The sequence below is a fragment of the Oryzias melastigma genome, linkage group LG9 (assembly GCF_002922805.2).
Source record: "Oryzias melastigma strain HK-1 linkage group LG9, ASM292280v2, whole genome shotgun sequence".
NCBI classification, from domain to species: domain Eukaryota; kingdom Metazoa; phylum Chordata; class Actinopteri; order Beloniformes; family Adrianichthyidae; genus Oryzias; species Oryzias melastigma.
Window position 1 is genome coordinate 15,013,481 of NC_050520.1, and position 19,419 is coordinate 15,032,899.

At 35.7% G+C, this 19,419-nt stretch overlaps 1 protein-coding gene across 3 annotated transcripts in view; it reads left to right on the forward strand.

Annotated features, from left to right (window-relative positions):
• ntrk2a (neurotrophic tyrosine kinase, receptor, type 2a) overlaps positions 1–19,419 on the forward strand; it is an 80,671-nt gene that overhangs the window by 1,371 nt on the left and 59,881 nt on the right. For 2 of the 3 annotated variants that reach the window (XM_024274884.2, XM_024274885.2), the window contains exons 2-13: positions 1,357–1,431; positions 2,415–2,486; positions 2,829–2,897; positions 3,423–3,571; positions 10,695–10,828; positions 13,983–14,115; positions 14,268–14,339; positions 14,410–14,646; positions 14,914–14,934; positions 15,333–15,344; positions 16,106–16,143; positions 16,248–16,347. In XM_024274884.2, coding sequence (XP_024130652.1) covers positions 1,357–1,431; positions 2,415–2,486; positions 2,829–2,897; positions 3,423–3,571; positions 10,695–10,828; positions 13,983–14,115; positions 14,268–14,339; positions 14,410–14,646; positions 14,914–14,934; positions 15,333–15,344; positions 16,106–16,143; positions 16,248–16,347 — 1,112 coding nt within the window. The remainder of the gene's footprint in view (positions 1–1,356; positions 1,432–2,414; positions 2,487–2,828; positions 2,898–3,422; positions 3,572–10,694; positions 10,829–13,982; positions 14,116–14,267; positions 14,340–14,409; positions 14,647–14,913; positions 14,935–15,332; positions 15,345–16,105; positions 16,144–16,247; positions 16,348–19,419) is intronic. The other variant, XM_024274886.2, reaches the window with a different exon arrangement.

Here is a 19,419-nt window from a genome sequence, read left to right on the forward strand (position 1 = left end):
AAAATCTGACGCCATTTGGCCTACAAATTAAAGAAAACCCAGGAGATGGAGTCAGATTTGAAAACTGTGACGTGTGGCATTGCGAAGATAAAAACGGCCTTGTTGATAATGATTTTTGTCAGATAAATAACCTTTATCGCTGGCCTTGGAGAAGCCTTGGACGCGCTTTAAATGAGCCAGCAGTCTGTCTCAGAGCATCCATCGAGCGCCCGGCTAATGTAAACAGACACATTACTGATGACCGCAACAAGAATCAGTCCAAACGACTCGCCAAGCGTTGGAGGGGAACGCGCATCGCGCCTCCTTAAGTTAATTGGCTGATCTGATTTTTATGGCACGCGCTGGTTTGGATTTGATAGGTGTCGCGATTCATGTTTTAATGTAATAAACTCAGTTGGGCTTTTAGGTGCAGTTTTTCTATGTCAGTGCAGCCCATCATTTATGCGCACAATTGATCTCTTAATTGGTCTAATTGGCACAAATGATGAAGCAATCTATGGATGATGAAGATCATTTAAATAAGCTTTTTGTTCCTTTGTTATTTGAAAAAAAAAACATTTATAATGTGCTTCTATCTATTTTGCTGATCAAAGCATGTGTGGGAGGAAAAAAATAGGATTTTAATCATAGTATATTAGTCCACAATTTCATTTTTATTTATTTTGTTACAATAAACTTTTTATACCTTAATTTCCACAAAGTTACTTCCAGGTCAGCTTTGTAAATGGAAACTATAAGGAAATGGTTCCTTTTTACAACTTTTTTTTTGTCTCACTGAGCTGATGAGTTACTGTAATAACAGTAAAATATGTATCAAATAATGCCCTCTTTAAGTTTAAGCCCAAATTTTGTGGTTACGACACACAGTATTAAATGAAAAATCAATTAATCCATTAAAATTCTGCTAATAAACTGTTGAAAACTGATTTTTTTTTTCATATTTTACAAATACATATAGCTTCATAATTTAAGGACACTATCTTTTTTTTAAATACGTATCTTTAACAAAGTAATGCGTGCAAAGACAGAGAGAACTGTCTAAAAGAAGAGAGTGTTCTCTGTTCTATTTAATTCATATTTTTCCTTCATTTCCATTTAAATTTTATGGGAAGCCATCCTGAAGCTCAAATATTTAACTTCTTCTTTATCTTTACCCTCACATTTTGCACCAATTATGCTAGCTGTTCTCAGCAACCTTTGCTCAAATAATGTCAATATAAAAAGTTCTTACTGTGGAAAATCTGCAAATGTTTGAAAATTATAGCTGCAGTCTATATATAGTCTATTTTGTGTATGTGTACATTTGTCATTTGTTAAGAAATAGGTCCCCTGACTTACGCTTGTATCTACTGACAGTTACATCGCAAATCAGAATGGCTTCTCCTCCATCAATGACAAAGACCTGCACCACTACAAGAACCTCAGGAATCTGTGAGTGCATCTGTCTGTCTTTGTTTATGTGCACACGCGCCTACAACATTCTGGCTCATGTATTTAGCTGAAATGACATGTTTGTGTAATTAGCCAATCTCAGACAGACTTAATGAAGATGCTGCGATTAAGGATGAAAGTGGCTTAAACATGAAGAACTCAACAGTTCTCCAATCTTTTAGCATTCGTTGTTTCCCTGTAGTATTTTATTTTCTTCTATTAGCTGGTAGAAGTAGCTCTGGTGAGGTTTCTGCTGCATCTCAGAGTTTCTCCTATCTTGGATATCTTGATTGCAATTTGTGGTCGTTTAAGTTCAGGGAGGCTTTTTAGCTCATGTGATATTTTCTTTTTTCTGACTTTTTTCCTTGTAAAAACCCGAGAAAGCAGTGCCTGGGCATTTCCAACAGATCAGCAGTTTCTGAAACACTCAGTCCAGCTTGTTTGGCAACAACAACCGTGCTGCATTCAAAGTCACCTAAATCATCTTTCTTTACAATTGTGTTGCTTGGGTGAGTTTCAGGCTGTCTAAATGCACTGAGCTGTAGCTGGATCCTTGACTTGTTAGATCTGATTATTACTTTTCTAAAAGGGAGTGCTTGATGAGCTAATACTGTTTGTACTTTTAGTTACACGTTGTAGTAAATTGTATTTTGGTTGTTTACACTTCTGGGATTTGAATTGTATTCCAAAACGAATGAATTTATAGAAAAAAAATGAAGGGATAGTCTGTTCAGGACAACAAAAATAAATAGTTTCTCTGAATGATTTTCAAAGCAGTTATGAACTTGTGGCTGATTTCATGCTTTTAAAATGGGATTTGCTTGAAAAGTTCTCTATTTCAGGGGGCTTTTTCATATGATAAATGTCTCATTGGGCTACTTTGGTTTTAGAACTGATTTTTGTATTTAACCCTGACAAATGTGTTTGTGATGTAATGTTAAAAGTCATGAAAATGACAACACTTTTGTGTGTTTCTGTGTCAGAACGGTAACCAACAGCAGACTAACATACGTATCAAAGCTGGCCTTTGAGAACAACCTCAAGCTGCAATATCTGTGAGTAAAACTTCTACTATAATGTTCACGTAAATAATTGTGGAGTTAAAGCTGATTCAACAATTTTGAGAAACAAAACAAAAGAAAACTAAAATCTTTAATAAAATTTAAAGGGAAACAGATTAACTCTTTAGCTTTGAAAATGTAAATTCAAGTCAATTACATAAAACTGGCTGTTATGTAATAATTAATTACGCATGATCTAACATTAACAGAGGGACCCTTATTATAAAGTCTCACTGGATTGATTGCTTGATGTTAAAATAGATACATCACCTGATCCAACAACTCTAAGGAGTCTCAAATGCTGCTTCAACGCCTGACGCTCACTTTCTGTTGCAGGAATTTGAAAGATAACAACCTCTCATCTCTGTCCTGGAGGATATTCAAACACCTCAACATCTCATATCTGTAAGTTCAGAGAAACCAGCCTCAGTTTGAAGATAAAGTGACATTTTAAGCATTTATAATGTCATGTAAATGTTGAAGAAATATAAATTTCTTTCACTTTTTAGGCACAATTTACTATATTTATACATATCTAAACATCATTATTGGTCCAAAAAAACTGCATTTCACATTATGTTATGTCAGTTTCTCTGATTTTCTATTTTTTTCATTAAGATAAAACACTTTGTTTCATAATAAATTAACTCTTTGGCACCAAATATTTCCTGAATTTATGAAGATAATGTTCTAAGGCAACAGTTTGATCATCATTATACAATTTCTCCAATATTTACATTTTTTGTTGAAATTATACAACAGAAAGTACCTTGCTTTTTATTCAAATCCATTAAATTAACATGTGGAAGTAGAAAGCCCGGCCGTATTTGACCAAAAAAAGGGTCAAACCTGAGTCAGTAAAGTTTCATGCTAACATTTCGATGCCTTCTGTAGAATCTGTTGCTCAGTGTTCCTCGTGGTTCTCTGTAGTATTCTGTCAGGGAACCCTCTGCGCTGCTCCTGTGAGAACATGTGGATCAAGCTGTTGTTGGGGGAAGAGGCAGACACTCAGGAGCTGCGCTGCACTGAGGATGGAGGAGCCCGGAAGATGCTGTCAAGTCTGACGCTGCCTAACTGTGGTAAGGGCATATGCACTCACACCAAATCAGAAGGGGAAAAACATCCACAAGGTGTGCAGAATGCAAAGCAGTGAAGCATGTGGTAAAAGTCCACATGGTCAAGTGGTTTCCTCGACAAAAATTGTTTTCAAGCTTTTATTCTTAAAAATTATTTTATGCCTGGTTCATCTATTTTCACTTGATAATTGATGATACACATATTTGTTTTAGAGCAGGACAAATGATGTCCGTTCTCAACAAAGAAATAGAGGAGGGACGTTTTTCTGTTAACATTTAAAGGAAAACCCTGTTCGAGAAATACAGCTCATGCTCTGACAGGCGCCTCAGCAGTAATGAGTTATCCATACCTGCTGGCTGCATGCACTGTATTTCAGACAAAGATCTCTACTTATCCACCGAATTCTAATTTCCCTGAACTCCTTATTATGCAGAAGCAGCAGCAACCAAACAAATAAAACGACGCATTAAAAACATCGCTCTCCTTAAAGGGACTTAAAATGTGGCACTAAAACGCCATCAACAATAAACAGGCTTGTACTTTTTTTTTTTTTTTTTTCTGCTCTGAGGTTTTTTATGTGACGCATAGATTAGCTGTCATAAGAAAAACGTGTTCGCCTTAGTCATCTGGCGTCAAAGGGTCACTGCACACGACACTATGGAGGCGGAAAGATGTAATGAGAAATACATTTGTATAATTCAACAGAAAATAATATATTGATATTAAAGCACATTTTATGTTATTTTCCCGAATCATCTTTTTGTTCATTACGGAAATAATCTCTCGCTGAGTGAGTTCTTAATTTATGAGCCATTAAAGATTATTTTTTTAATTCTTGCTTGATTATGCAAGAAATGACCCCCAGCTTGCTGTCACTCCAGGACAGACTCTCTAATCATATTTTGTAAAATTATTCCTAGTGACGTTTAAGTGATGATTATGTTGTTTATGGCAACATAAAAAAACCCTGTGTCATTTTCTTGGACAAAGTTTGTACTGAGTGACAAGAGATCACCAGAAATATACCTCTGAGTTGTTGCACGGAAGTAAACCTCTACTGATATCCCATCATCCCTTTGTTTACACTCTCTCCCGCCATCTTCCAGCCTCTTGCAACCTTACATTATTGGTGCAACAAAAATTGTGAGCAATATTTTGTGCTATCCAGCTGTACAATTTTGAGCCAGATACCATCTCAGGCGAAGAAACAAAGACGTACATGGATCTATTTTTCTGCAATTGGATGCATCAGACTTTGGCTCGTCCATTTCACTTGATGCATCACAAAAGAGAGCCTTTTAAAACATAATTTTCCTAATGCATAATGATAGGAATAAATATATACTGAGAAATGCAGTTTTAATCTTTAAATATTTGATGTATGTCCTCCATCATGAGAAAAATGCTACAAAAACACGTTAAAAACACTGTTTTCATTGGAGTGGTTCTTTAAAATGATTGTGTCAGCAGTTAATTGTCAATTTAATCCTAAATCCTTTAGGGTGACTGCATGAATTTTTCATGACTCTTTCTATTTTGGATTCTTTTGTTCATAAGCAGGGTCAGATAACGGCTTGACCTCTGAAAATCCAAGATCACGGACTAGCACATCGTCTGGACTTGTTAGCTTTTATGAGCTGACATCAGAATGAATTGGACTTTTAGCAACAACAAAGGGTTTGATTCAAACACACAAAACATAGGCGGATGACCTTTTTGGACTGACTGGTCTCAACTTCTAATTTGTACATCAGAAAAACTATTTTTGGGTGCCGGGCCATTTTTGGGTGACAAAGCAAAGGATTCGGTCCAAAATAGTTTGGGCCCCGTTGGGACGCACCAGACTCAAACAATAAGTTAGCTAACAGGAAGCTAGCAATGTAATTGATAACTCCTATTGATCTGTTCTTTCAGCCTCCCCTCCATTAGCACAAGTTATTTTTGGCATAAACACAAGCATGGCCTCGGGGAAGTTGAGCAGGGGACCCCCTGGCAGAGTGACAGATGTGGAGGAGGGCACGGTGGGCCAGGGGTGCCAAATGTTGCCCCAGGGCTAAGAGTGACACACCAAAAAGCCGCTCAGTCTGGCCAAACTGCTGTTGGTCGTGCCTCATCTGTATTTCCCATTTTCCATCTGTTTGTCTGATTCATGTGAGTCCTTCTCTGTGTGTCTGAGCATTTCTCAGTGACATTATGAGGGGAGGCACAAAGGAGAGGAAATGCCGAGTGGAGCCCTGAGGCTGACACTGATTTTGCCATTTGTTTTGGTCCAACGACTGCATACTGCTGGAGCGTCACCCAAAAGAGGCAGGATGAACAGACTGTTAATACTACCCACCAACACAATAAACAGCCGTGGGTGCTCACAAACTAACACTGACTAAAACAAAAAAACGAACTTTTTATTCCTGAATTTGTGTTTTTTATGACTCCTAGGTGATTAAATTCTTTATTGCCTTGCCTGCCAGCATAAAAAAAGTAAAGAATTTGGATACGCATGGAACTTTTTTACACATATTTCTCAATACACTTGCTGAGCGCTCGACAGTGCACAAATAACACAATCCAGCTGCTTCAGCTGTTTTCCCCGCACTGTGGAAATGATAATCAGGCTTCATCAAAGCGCAGGTGCACTCTGATCGTGGCTGTCTCCATGCCAGTTCATGTGTTTGGCTGGAATGACATTAACTTTTATTCCTCCTTTTTCTCTGGATTCCTTCCCTTTTTGTACTTACATTTTCTCATTCTGGTTTTAATTTGAAGTAAAAGCACACACATCAAATGGAAAAGAAGAAAATACCGACCAAACAGGAAAGATGGCTTATTTTATTAGTTTGAAAGCAGAAGATGTAGAATTTTGTGTTTCAGACATAGATATTAGGGCTGGGTATTGCCAAGAGTTTCCAGAATCTATTTGAGTCACCAGAGCCTGAATTGATTCTATTCATATTTTATTCGATTAGATTTTTAATTTTTACATATGTAGGCAAATTTGCTAAGTAATACATTAATAATTTAGAAATTTCTTTTGAGGATATTCATATTAATCTGGTACAACTCACATTCAGTGTAATATATTAGTGAAATTATAATGAGATTGTCAATACCTTACAGTGTTACATGGATTCTCAAACAGAGAAGCTCCAACAATTGTTCTGCCTCTCCTGGAGGGCGTTTCAGTTTGGCCACTAGGTGGTGATCATGCTATAACATTAAAGAAGAAGAAGAAAGTGTGAGCAAAAAACTGTGCTTTAAACCATAAATGGTTACTTTAGAAATATTTCCCTAAAGGAGTTTGGAACAATCACGCAAGATGTTCATTTAGTCAGTAGTTCAAACAAGCGTTAGGATTATTTTATTCCGACTTCCATACGGCTGTACATTTTATTCTGTAGTTTTTATTTACATTTAATTTATTCATTTATCGTTACTATTTTTTGTAATTTTTAGTCTTTTTATTTGTCAAACTCATGTCCAATAATCTGTTTTTATCTTCGTTTTATATTATTATGTAATTATTTTTTACCGTCTTCTGAATGTGACTGTTGGTTTGCATGGATGAGCTACCAAACATTGAATTTCTCTCTATAGAGATTTAAAAAAGTATCTTCTATTCTATTCTTCTAGCCATCCTATGGGAAATCCCATTATAATTTAGCATCAAGCTAGCAGACTTTAGCATTATGCGTTAGATCAATCTCTACTTTTAAAGATGATTTTTATTACATGTTGCGCTTAGGTCAATTCAGATCAATCAATTTTATCAATCCAGCCTTAATCTATATGTCAACTGATGATTATTTGTTCTAGACAGAACACAAAAGCTGTAAACAGCAAAAAGGATTAAGTAACCACCAGGAGCAATCTAAAGTTTACAGTCCTGCTCAAAAGGCTTTGACACACTGGGGTGCACGATGGGAACTGTAAAAAATCCAATCGGAGGTCTTCCTCTACACCACAGCCCCATAGATAGACAATTATAGAGCACACAGAAGAGCTGCCAAGATTTCTAACTTTGTACTTCATTTCAAAGACATTTAATAGCAGAACTGAGTCAAAAAACTTTGAAATGAACCTATAGAAGCTATTAAACACTTCAGTGAGGACACCTTTATGACAAAAGCCAGATGGCAAACATAGTGAATGCGATAAAAATCCTGCGTGCAAAGATAATTTTCACAACAGAATTATGGCAATTAACTATTCCCACTCTGTGCCAGTGTCTGCTTGCTGTAGGTAGTGCGGCGGTCTGAAACCTCTTTTTGAGGCTCTTTAAAGGCCTTTTATTAAACTGTACCATTTGTCGCATTTCTTAGCGTCATAACTTTATTTAGTTGCAGAATGACAGCATTTGTCTGGTCTTAAGCTTATGGAAAGTAAGAATCGTCACTCTTACCTGAGGCAACCTACATGCTTTAGTTTACACTGAAACTGAAACACATGCAAAAAACTCCAAATATCTTTCAGGTAAACTGTTGGTAAGTTGACCCTACAAGAAACTTTTTGACATTTTGACAAGAATATTAAGAAATATTCATTATTTTTTTCTTTATTATCTGAAACTTTTTAGGGTTCACTTCCATTTTGACGTTATGCAACCAAAACATTGCAAAGCAAACAGACAGAGGTGATGCAGTATAACTCATGTTTTAGTCTCCTGCTCTCTCTTTGCTTCAGTTTTGTCTCATCCGTCACACACATCCATGATGGAGCCGCGACTTATGCAACAAATGTTTACATTTCTCTTTACATCACTGAGGATGGAGCCAAAAAAAAGAGCTGTCAGCAATGGCTCTTGACACAACAACTCTAAGACATCCTGCATGTGGCAGAGTTTCAGTTCAGAGAACAGGGGATGTCATTTGTTTACATGAGCATTTATTCAGAATCACATCGGCCACCTGATGCTGTGCTCATTCACCGCACACGCTCAACGGGAAAAGAAGGCGGTTCGGATTTGAGGGGAACAAAAGTGTGAAGGATTGCCGTTGTGTTATTCCATGCTTTGCTGACTTGATACATTTTCCACATATTTATTCATCAGTACTTGATAAATGGGGTTTCATGTTTACTTTATTTCTGGATTTTATTCACACGGAGGCTTTTAGAGGAAAAAAAATAATCTATGTTGCTTTAATTTCCCAAAATATTGTTTTCTTCCAACTATATATTTTTCTTTTGTAAAAGCATTCCCAGTGGTCACTTAATTGTGATTATGCAGTTTTAGGATTCAAATACATATTTATTTTGGTTCCTAAAAAGCATAAAAACAGAAGTAAATTCCTGACACTTTCTTTGAAAAAAATGTTCCACACTTAAATTAAAAGTTACATTAAAATTGTTGTAACTGCATTTCTAATTGTCATGGCAAAATCAAAATAATTTGTAGAACCTTGTATTAAAGTAAAGAAAATGCTAATTCTATATCAATTTGTCAAAAGTAAAACCACAGAACATAATTATCCCTTTTTTTGATCAATTTATTATAGGAAAGAATTCTATTAAATTATAACTATCTTTTGTTGTGTGTTCAAAAAAGTATGGTTACTTTTAAATCCACTTAAAAATATGACTGGAAGATTGTTGAAGAATGTAAAATAAACAATTTCCATGAAGGTGAAGACTACAGAGGTCTTTTATTTCTCCTAAAAGATCAAAAGAGGAAATTTGAAGTTGATTGCAATCTCTAATTTCACGTAGCGTTATTGAATTTCCCAGAACTGGCTGTTCCCTTGGTTTGGTAAACATGAGTCATACATCCTTACTGCTGGGTGAACATTTTAAAACAAACTGTTTCAGACAAATTAGGCCATTTGGATAAATTGTGAAACATTTCGGGGAAAGAAAATTTCAAGTCCAGATGATTCAACTTCAAGGCGTCACCAGAATGAATGAAAACCTTCATTAACACTTTAAAAACTAAAAATGATCTTAGTAATTCTTTAGCGGTAATATCTAAAATTCTATACTACTATACATTTCATGAATATCTTTACTGGGTCAAGTTTGTTCAGACTTTGACTGCAAAGGCAAATAGAAAAGTTGCTATAATTTATTTTGTCATAACTTTCTTCAAAATAAAAATTGCCTTTGAAGGTAACTCCTTACTAAAAATGCAGAGAAAAGCAGCAGAAAATATTTTTCTGTAAATTAAACTAGTCTCTACTCACTTTTGCCTGTCTAAAACCATTTTTCTTTATCTTAAAACAGAGTTTGTGCAAGCCACAAAGTGTCATGAAATATTCTGTTTAGTTTTAATTGGTACAATAACCCACATTCTGCTGAGTCTATCTACAGAGACTCAATTTTACCTGTTATGACAAGTAAATATTGTTCTTTTGTTGTGAACTGCCAGTAAAAAGCTGATTCACTCAAAGCCAGTTAAGATTTGCGGTGCTGATAAGGTGGCGAGCTCGCCACCACTGAAATGAAATGGTCTTCACTGGAGCTCATGCTGATTGAATGAGTTGTCGTAGCGATAAGTGGGTTACCCAGGAGATAAGTATTTTGACGATGGACAGAACATGGTGTAAGAGGGGGAGAAGAGAGGAATTGATAAGGAACCAGTTTTATCTGAAGCAGTCTTCGGCTCTCAATGCTTCTCTTCTCGTCGTTTGACAGGGGGCAATAGTGGTAAGGTTGAGACTGAGTCTCATCGGTGACGCTCCGGTCACCGAACACACACGGCAGAAGACACATTAACACAGACACACAGAGTAAGCAGTGTCTCCGCTTTGACAGAAGCTTCAGACTGTGTCCAATCAATTTAGCCGAAGACATGCACTAGTAATCGGTGTAACCATTGCTGTGTTTGAACTCGTTTTTTTCGTCTTACTATTTAATTGGTGTGAGCGTGCTTCAACAAAACAAGAAACAAAAGAGTGGTAGGCAGGGAGATTGAATTTGGGGTTTTTGTGTGTTTTTCTTTTCACTTTGACTCAGCGGTGGATGTGTGTTTTTTCACTCTTCTTGTTGAGGTTCTTACGTGCCTTGTATTTCAACTGGAGAGACAACAGATGGTCATGAATCCTAAGTTTGCCTTTTTTCGTTTCTGCACCTCCTTCCTCTTTTTTTTTCTTTTCAATACCCTGATTGTTTTCTTCCCACTCCCTTGGTTGTATGTAGAGGTTCCCATGGCGACGGTGAGCCCATCCAAGACGAGCGTAAAAGAAGGGGAGAACTTGGAGCTGTCCTGCACAACTTCTGGAGTGCCTGCACCTGAGCTGATTTGGAAGATGTTACTGGCCAGCAACTATGAGGTTAGCTCAAGCAAGCACAAACATGCTTTTGGACATGTACCCAAACCCAAGAGACCTGATCAAATCAATGCAAAGAATAACCATGAAAGTGATTTACATTACATTGGGTTTAAGTTACCATTGTTACTTTGATTTATTTCATTTATCTGACTAATTCTAGCCTCAAAAATTAAGAACTATCAATTGTTGGATTATTTCAGCACTAATTCTAACATCTTTACTAAATGTGTAGACACTGTAAGACTTTGTGTTAAAGTTCAGTTATTTATAGTCTCACTCCAAATATATTTTACTATCGCTAAGTTGTTCCCAGTGGTCTTTTAACTACGATTATACAGTTTTATTTATTTATTTTTTAGCAAAACTTCAAAAAGCCTGTGTTGTTTTTTTTAAGACAAATTTTTTGCTGCATTATAACAGCTTATTAAAGTTGGCTCTGAGTTGTGGGGGGCTGTTTACGCAAAAGTTAGCCTCGGCTAATTTCCCATCAACCCTTTTTTAACACTAGGATATGTCCGAATTCCTTCGCTACTCCCCATATAGTGCACTATATAGTTCGTTCACCATTTTTTGGTGCTGCCCAAATCTACTATTCCAAAATCGAGTGACCTAGAAACTTCCCAGAAGTCTTTGCGAAAAATCAAAAACATCAGTGCTCACTACATTGGTGAATATAGACCACTATACGTCATTTTTGAACAAGTTTTGCCAAAAATATGTTTAAATGCAATTTTTAAATAAACTATCAGCATTTTCATGATCAGAACACAGTGGATTCATAAATAAATGTCATAAAATGTTCATATTAGTTTTTCACTTTGTGAAATAGGTGACACGGCATTTAAAAAAAGAAAAAAAAGAAAAGGAGTGAGCATGGTGTTCAAAGTCCTTTTAAAATCCAGGGCACTATATATATTCTTGCACTAAATAGTTTTTAGTAGGGATTAGGATGGGATCTCGGACATTCTTGCTAGCTAATAGCGCCTGTGCAGCTCTAACATTAGCTAACATTGGCATGAGGGTATTAAAAACAAGCTATTAACAGTGACATTTTATATTTTTCTTGTTACCTGTAGGATAATTTGATCATTGTAAAGAAAGAAAGAATAGCAACAGATGTTGTCACAAAGATGTCATCTTTAATTAACCTTCCTCTTGTATTAGCTTTCTGTTACCATCCACGTTAATGGATCAGTTACAACCCGTGTCTTAAATCAGCTTCAAAATGCACTAAAAACAAAAATCTATCATCCAATGTTTTTTGTCATCTCTTGGTAATCTTGTTAGGCTTCCTTATCCACGGAAATGTTGGATTTATTGTTTTCTGTGGGACTCTAAAAAAGAATGCCTCTAGATTTCAATTAAAACAGAAAATGACCCCAAGAGAAAGGTTATGGCGTCTCTTGAATTTCACTGAGGTGTTTGGAACACATCTCTAAAATTAATTTACTCGATCTTTTTTTATTTTAAAATTATTAACACATGTAACTTCTATCCTACCCACTACATATTTTTTTGAGAACATGCAAAAATACATCTACAGCAATAGAAGTTTAATCCAAACACATTGGAACACAAACAACCAACAATAAAAAACAAATCAGACCAATAGAAATCACTTACATCTACCAGAAGGATTAGAGCTAAATCAGAGAAAAGTCATTGTGTGTCTGGACATACCTGAGTTTATTTTGCTATTTTGCAATATTCTGGAGAAATTAGCGTCCCCTGAAAAGGAGGTTGCTGTCAGTGGGTTGGCTGAAGTCCACAGGTCGCGGTTTTTTTCATAGATTGAATGTCCCTGCGACTTATACTCCAGTGCGACTTATATACGAATTTTCAATGAGATGAGATATGGACCGTAAGTCTAGAGTGCCCTCTTATGGTGATCTATGCAATTACTTTATTTACTTTAGTTATTCAGACGTGACACAGAGGACGAAGAATTTAACGGATTTAGTGATATGGAGTGAGATTGCGTGCAATTAATTACAGTAAAGATACAAAGTTGATGAGTTCTTGAGGCTATAGTTAAATAAAACTGTTATGTTATATAAATGCTACACCTTTTCGTTTTTTTCATGATGCTAATATGTGAATATGTGTTGACACATATTCAGCCTGTTTTCTATTCACTTATGAATGTTATAACTTACCTTCCAGGATGATGTAATATCGTTTTTTTCAACCAGTTTGTAAAATAAATTACTTGAAAAAAATGCGACTTATACTCCAGTGCGACTTATGTATGGTTTTTTCTTCTTCATTATGCATTTTTTGGCCCCTGCGACTTATACTCCGGTGCGACTTATAGTCCGAAAAATACGGTACATATTTTTTTTAAGAACATGCAAAAATACATCTACAGTAATAGAAGTTTAATCCAAACACATTGGAACACAAACAACCAACAATACAAACAAATCAGACCAATAGAAATCACTTACATCTACCAGACGGATTAGAGCTAAATCAGAGAAAAGTCATTGTGTGTCTGGACATACCTGAGTTTATTTTGCTATTTTGCAATATTCTGGAGAAATTAGCGTCCCCTGAAAAGGAGGTTGCTGTCAGTGGGTTGGCTGAAGTCCACCAATTATTTTAATTTTGGCTTAAATTATTGATTTATAACTTTATTTTTTATAACTGGGACAAAACTGACCCTAAAACCAGATAAGACATAATCTCAACCAGAGCATTTAGAATAAAAAATACAAAACTTGAATTTTGTTGAAATTATGGTTCTGACAAAGTCAAAAAGTCTTGATGGAATTAATGAACTTTAGGTTTTCATTTATTTTTTTTTAATAAGCGATTCAAAATAAGAACAGGTCGGTGCCGACCCTAACACAAGATCAAGGTTGAATTAAAAAAATGAGAAAAAAAATGCCTTTTTAAACTGCTTTTTAATATTAAAAAATGTCCAAAGGAGATTTTGAAACTGCCTTGGTGTACACAGATACCACACAGTCTAACCAGCAGCTCAATTCATTTCTGCTGAGATCAAAGTGTTAAAAGTAGAAAATAAGTGTTATACTTTTGTGCAACAACAGTTTTTTGAATGAAGCAGAAAATAAGCAATTACTAAGTAGTCATGGTGACAAATGACAGTAGAGCTATTTGTTAGCATATTTTATTCTGTGTTCTTGCTCAGATTGAGACGTCGGGACAGATTTCGGTGTTGCGGCTGTCCAACCTGTCGTCCCTGGATCACAACAGCAAGATCAGCTGCATAGCGGGGAACATCGTCGGGGAGAAGGAGTCCTCTCTGCAGCTGGACATTCTTTGTATGTTTACTCCTTGTTTCAAAGCTGTTTCATTCGTCTGTTCAGGCATTATGTTTACATCACTGAATACGTTTATATGCTCTTGGCTTAGTGAAGCTTTATTTCAATTTTAATCACGTTTTTAACTCAAAATATTCTCTTTTTTCACTCAGTTCCTCCTAAAATCACAAAGTTAAGTGATGCAATTCCTGACCACCACTGGTGCATCCCATTTAGTGTCGCAGGTATGACACATTCAATAAAAAAGTTTAAGTTAACAAGGCTAAATGTAATGCATGAATATAATCTTTGCAGGAAACCCGGCGCCCCTCTTTCAGTGGTACCGAAATGAAGAAGTGGTAACAGAGGATGACTACATCATGACCATGATCCACGACGTCACAGAGAGAGAATACCACGGCTGCCTGCAGCTCGACAACCCCACACACATCAACAACGGACGATACCGACTTGTGGTTACGAATGAATTCGGGATGGACCAGAAAGAAGTGGACGCTCACTTCATGAAACAACCTTGGGATGGTCAGGAAGGTCCTCACCTTCTGTTTGCTTAATGTCGAAAACTGCGTTATATATGTATGACAGAATGTTAATATTAGAACCAAAATGTCATTATTAAAAATGTATGATTTTTTAATTAAGTAAAATCTGTTAAAGGTTACAAGGGAGTATTAGGCGAAAGGGAATCCAACATATTAACTTCTTCAATGAAGTCTGTTATGTTTGTTCATAGATAAAGAAAACAAAAATACATTGAAGCATAAATATTTATGGTTCTGCTTTGATTCTATTCCCCAGATGTTGGGCCAGACTACTATGGTAAGTCTGACCTTATTAGATACATTAACTTAGCTTCAACACAGAGTGGAGTTTTAAAGTTTAATTTGCTTTTATGTTTAATAAACAAAAGTTACAATTTAGAAATGTTCTTTATTTGTTTTGTCTCTCGAGTTGTTGAGTTGTAGATTTTCACAGCCACTGTTTCTCCATTGCGTCATGTTATTTAGATGTGGTGCATGTTGATAATGTATGTATGTAGGGTTATGTGCTGCTTTTATTTATTGATTTTTAAATCATTTTCTTTTCCAAACACACTCATAGAACAGGCGTGGTTGATTGAATTGGGTATAAAGTGTTGCCTGTAAAGAAATCCATCATCTAACATGTCTTTGTTTTGATTCTTTTGTCTGTCTTTCTTTCCAAAATATCTTGGACAGAACAACCATCAGGTACTGTCACAGTGAATTGTTTTCATCTTTCATCTTCTTGTCAATTTATGACTTTTTTCTCAAAAATTTATGACTTTATTCTTATAATTAGTTTACATTTTTTTCCATGAATTTATGACTTTATTCTTATAACTTTTTTACATTTTTCCCATGACCATATTCCCCCAAATTATAACTTTATTCTTGTAAGTTTTTGACTTTTTTTTCTCATTGTGATTTTATTTTTAGAAAATGAATATTTGTTTCTCATAAATGTATGACTTTATTCTTATTGGTTTTTGACTCTTTTTCTAATAACAAACTTTATTGTTGTTTCATTACAACTTTGTTCTTGTAAATATACACATTTTTTCTCATAAATTAACAACTTTATTCTTTTAAGTTTCTTGGCATTATTTTTTTAGACTTTATTCTTGTAAACGTATTACTTTTTTCTCACAGATTTACAACTTTATTTTTGTAATTTTTTTCTCATAACGATTTAGTCTTTTAAAATTCGACTTTTTACTCATAAATGTACACCTTTATTCTCATATTTTTCTATTTTTTTTTATTTTGATGGTGGCTCTAAAACTCTATCATACTGAATCAACTGTTTATGTAAAAGCTTTGGAGAACTAAAAGAGCAGCTCATATGTTCAAGAATGACTGTCCTCCAATAACATCTCAAAAGTCGCCACCTCATGTTCAAAACTAGAATGTGTCATGGCCAATCACAAATATTTTCATCAGTCTATTGTTTTTTTTTTTTACATCAACAGACACCCCCACTGTGAATCCACCAGAAGACAGAGTTGCTGTAAGTCAACACTTCTTCATCTAAATGACAGTCAACGTGTTTGATTTTTGTGACATTTACTGTTTAGTTTTAGCCCGTTTTCATTCCTGTATCTGTTGTTGCAGGTGTACGTAGTGGTGGGCATCGCTGCCGTGGCCTTCACGGGTTTCCTGTTGATGCTGGTCATTCTCAAGTTTGGAGGAAACTCCAAATTTGGCATCAAAGGTAAGACTATCAAGTCCTGTCGATAAACCACCTCCATCCTTAGTAGCTGATTGGGTTTTCAAGGCCAAACTGCAGAGTGGTGGCAGTTTCTGTCTTTGGCTGTGTAGGTGAAACAGGGGGGCTGCGTGGACACATGAGAACTCCAATCCACAAAAATATATATTTTTTAAACCGAAACAGTCAGTCAGGTCTGGTCTGACTGGTTGGGAAATCTTGAAATATCGTTGTGGACCAAAGACTAAAGCTATCCGAACTAACAGAAAAAAAATAAAATTACAACAGCTGCGTGTTTGTGGAAGTTTTGCCTGAAATAAACACAAAATAGAAATTAAAAAGCTAAAAGGAGTCATAAACTAATTAATGATCTATACTTCTTCACATTTGCAGTATTAAGAAATACATGAATACATTGGATTTTTCATTTAAATGTTCTTGGCCGTAACATTTAAATCTGTCCTTGGAGTTTCCATCAGAACACCCTCAGAAGCACATCATGTATCCACGAATCCTTCCTGTTCATAGACGCTTCTCTCTGCTAAGATCATCTGGGTAGTAGATCTGCTGGTGAACACGACGCATGTGGACTCACTAGCTCCAACTCCTCTTGAATGCTTGTTTCCTCTGTGCACTAACCTTAACATCTCCGTCAGTTCTGGCTGGACTTTTAACAGTTCATAACTCAAAAGCAGAGATTTGGTATTTTTCTTGTTAATGTGAGTAAACAATGGGAACATTTTTGTGAGTTGAATCATAAGCTTGTAGAGGACTTTCTGTGTTTTCCTTTTAGATTTAGTTTAAAATAAGCCATGAAACAGCTGGATGTCCCTTTTTTGCCTTTAAAAGATAGGGTGGTTTCAGGGACAGTTTTTGTCACTTCTCTTTTGCTCACATTGGATAGTGAAGCTTCACTTTTGACATTCATATCCTCAAAAAAAAAGAAAAGAAAAAGAAAGAAATGCAAATGTGGAGACTGAATGGACTGCCAGGTGTGTGTGCAATTCACACCTTAAGTGCTCTTTTCCCTTCTTTCCTCCAGAAAACATTGAATAGAGACAGATGCAGCATTTATAGGTTGTGTATTTGGTGGTGCATTTTTCAGCTTTTCTGATTACCTTCCTGATTACCCCCCTGGGGTCTTTATTCTTCCTAATTTCTATTCTCAACCTCCCTCTTGTGGAAAAACTCCCATCTTTATCCTCGGCGCACGTGCAGATGTGTGCCGCGCGGCATGCTGATGTTGAGGTGTCTGGATGACGGGAGAAGCTGAAAGATGGAGCATTAAAAAGTCAGACTGAGCCTTTGACGGCAAGTGCTAATCTGAAACAAACAGCACTTCGTCATGGCATGTGCACACACATCCACAGCGACACAGGCAGTGCTGGTGATGACGGTGAACTTGTGAGCAGAAAGTGTGAAGAGAGCTTTTCAGGCCCTGTGCCTTATTAAACAGGTGTGCAGCAAAAAGGCAGAACAAACGGCGTTAAGCAGCAGATTAAATTTCTTTTATACTTGGAGGAAAAAGGGGTTTATTCTTGACTCATAGAGGAAACCTTTCTAGGATATACGTGACATCTTATTGTCATATTTCACAGTTTAATTGGGTGTTTGTAAAAGGGTTTAGATAGTGTCAAAATGCCTGAACTTAACACAAAGATAAAAGCTTATTTAACCAGGTTTATTGTGACGTGACTGAACTTATTGGTCTAAAAGATGACAAGAAAGATCTAGTAGGTTGAAAAAAAAACTGTGGTAAAATACTGATGGCAAATTGTGAATAACATTCTGGTAGAACTGTGCTTGGCATCAGTCCCTAACAGATTTAAATGTCAACTAAAAAAAATATCTTTTTAGAATTGCTTTTAATATTCAGTTGTTTTTGGCATTATATTTGATTTTACTTATTTTTTTATTTTTATCCATATGCATTTTATTGCTTTTTGCAATTTTAAATTGTTAATTTTTAAGTTTTTGGATGATTTAATTAGACAAGACCCTTCACGCTCTAAATTACGTAGCCACAAGGGGGCTCAAGTCTCCCTGTGCCCGTCCCCAGCCTGGATAAAATACAGGGTTGTGTTAGGACTGTATCCACTGTAAAACTCTTTGCCAAACTACCTGTGTGAATCGGTGAAAGCGTCTTCACCAACCCTGATGGGATGTGCCAAACAAATTTTCTACATTTTCTTTTTGTCTCTCTTTTTATTGTAAAGCTCTTTTGTACCCTGTGGAGTTGCAAAGTGCTTTATAAATAAAGCTTCATTAAGCGGATTCAATAAGGATCAACTTCACCGAACAGTTAACTCCACTTAAATACAAAACAAATAAAAATGTTAAACTTCCATACAAGAACCCAATAACAAAATCATCTTTCTAAAACTTTATTTGTATACAGAATAGATTTAATGAGGTAAAAGAAAGCCATTAATGCATTCTCCAGTAAGAACTTGAACTTTAGCTTCACTCTGGGTTATTTCCTAGGTTTTTATCCGTTTAGTAGCTTCTTAATGTTCTTTAGTTTCTCTCAGTCTGTGTTGCCTCACTGCCAAATGCTTTGCTTGAACATGACTCAGAGAGTGATGAACGTCAAAGGAAGGACAGTTTCAGTTAAATTACTGGAAGTTGCACATGGAGAGATTCAAGTTAACAGAAACATTCACAATTTTTATTTATATTGAAGTCACTTTGGTTGAACAGTATGGTTTAGGTACTAGAAAACATAAAACTCTCTGGTTTTGAATTCATAAAGTCTGGCTTTGTTCTGTATTTTACCTTGACGTCTTTTCTGTATTTACAATGAAAGACAAACATTGGAAAGAGTTAAGTTTATGCATAAAAAAATGCTTAGAAACGTAATTATTAAACATATTTACATAGCTTTTTTTAAATCATTTTTCCTCTATCATTAAATAGATACAGTTTTATCTAAATATTACACATAGATTTCAAATAAACTACATTTTTTCTTAAAATATTAAAGTTCAGTTACAAACACTAAATATACATTTTGCTCATTTGCATTTTTATTAGTAAAATATTAGTTTTTATTTTTTGCCTTTGACATTTCATGTAATT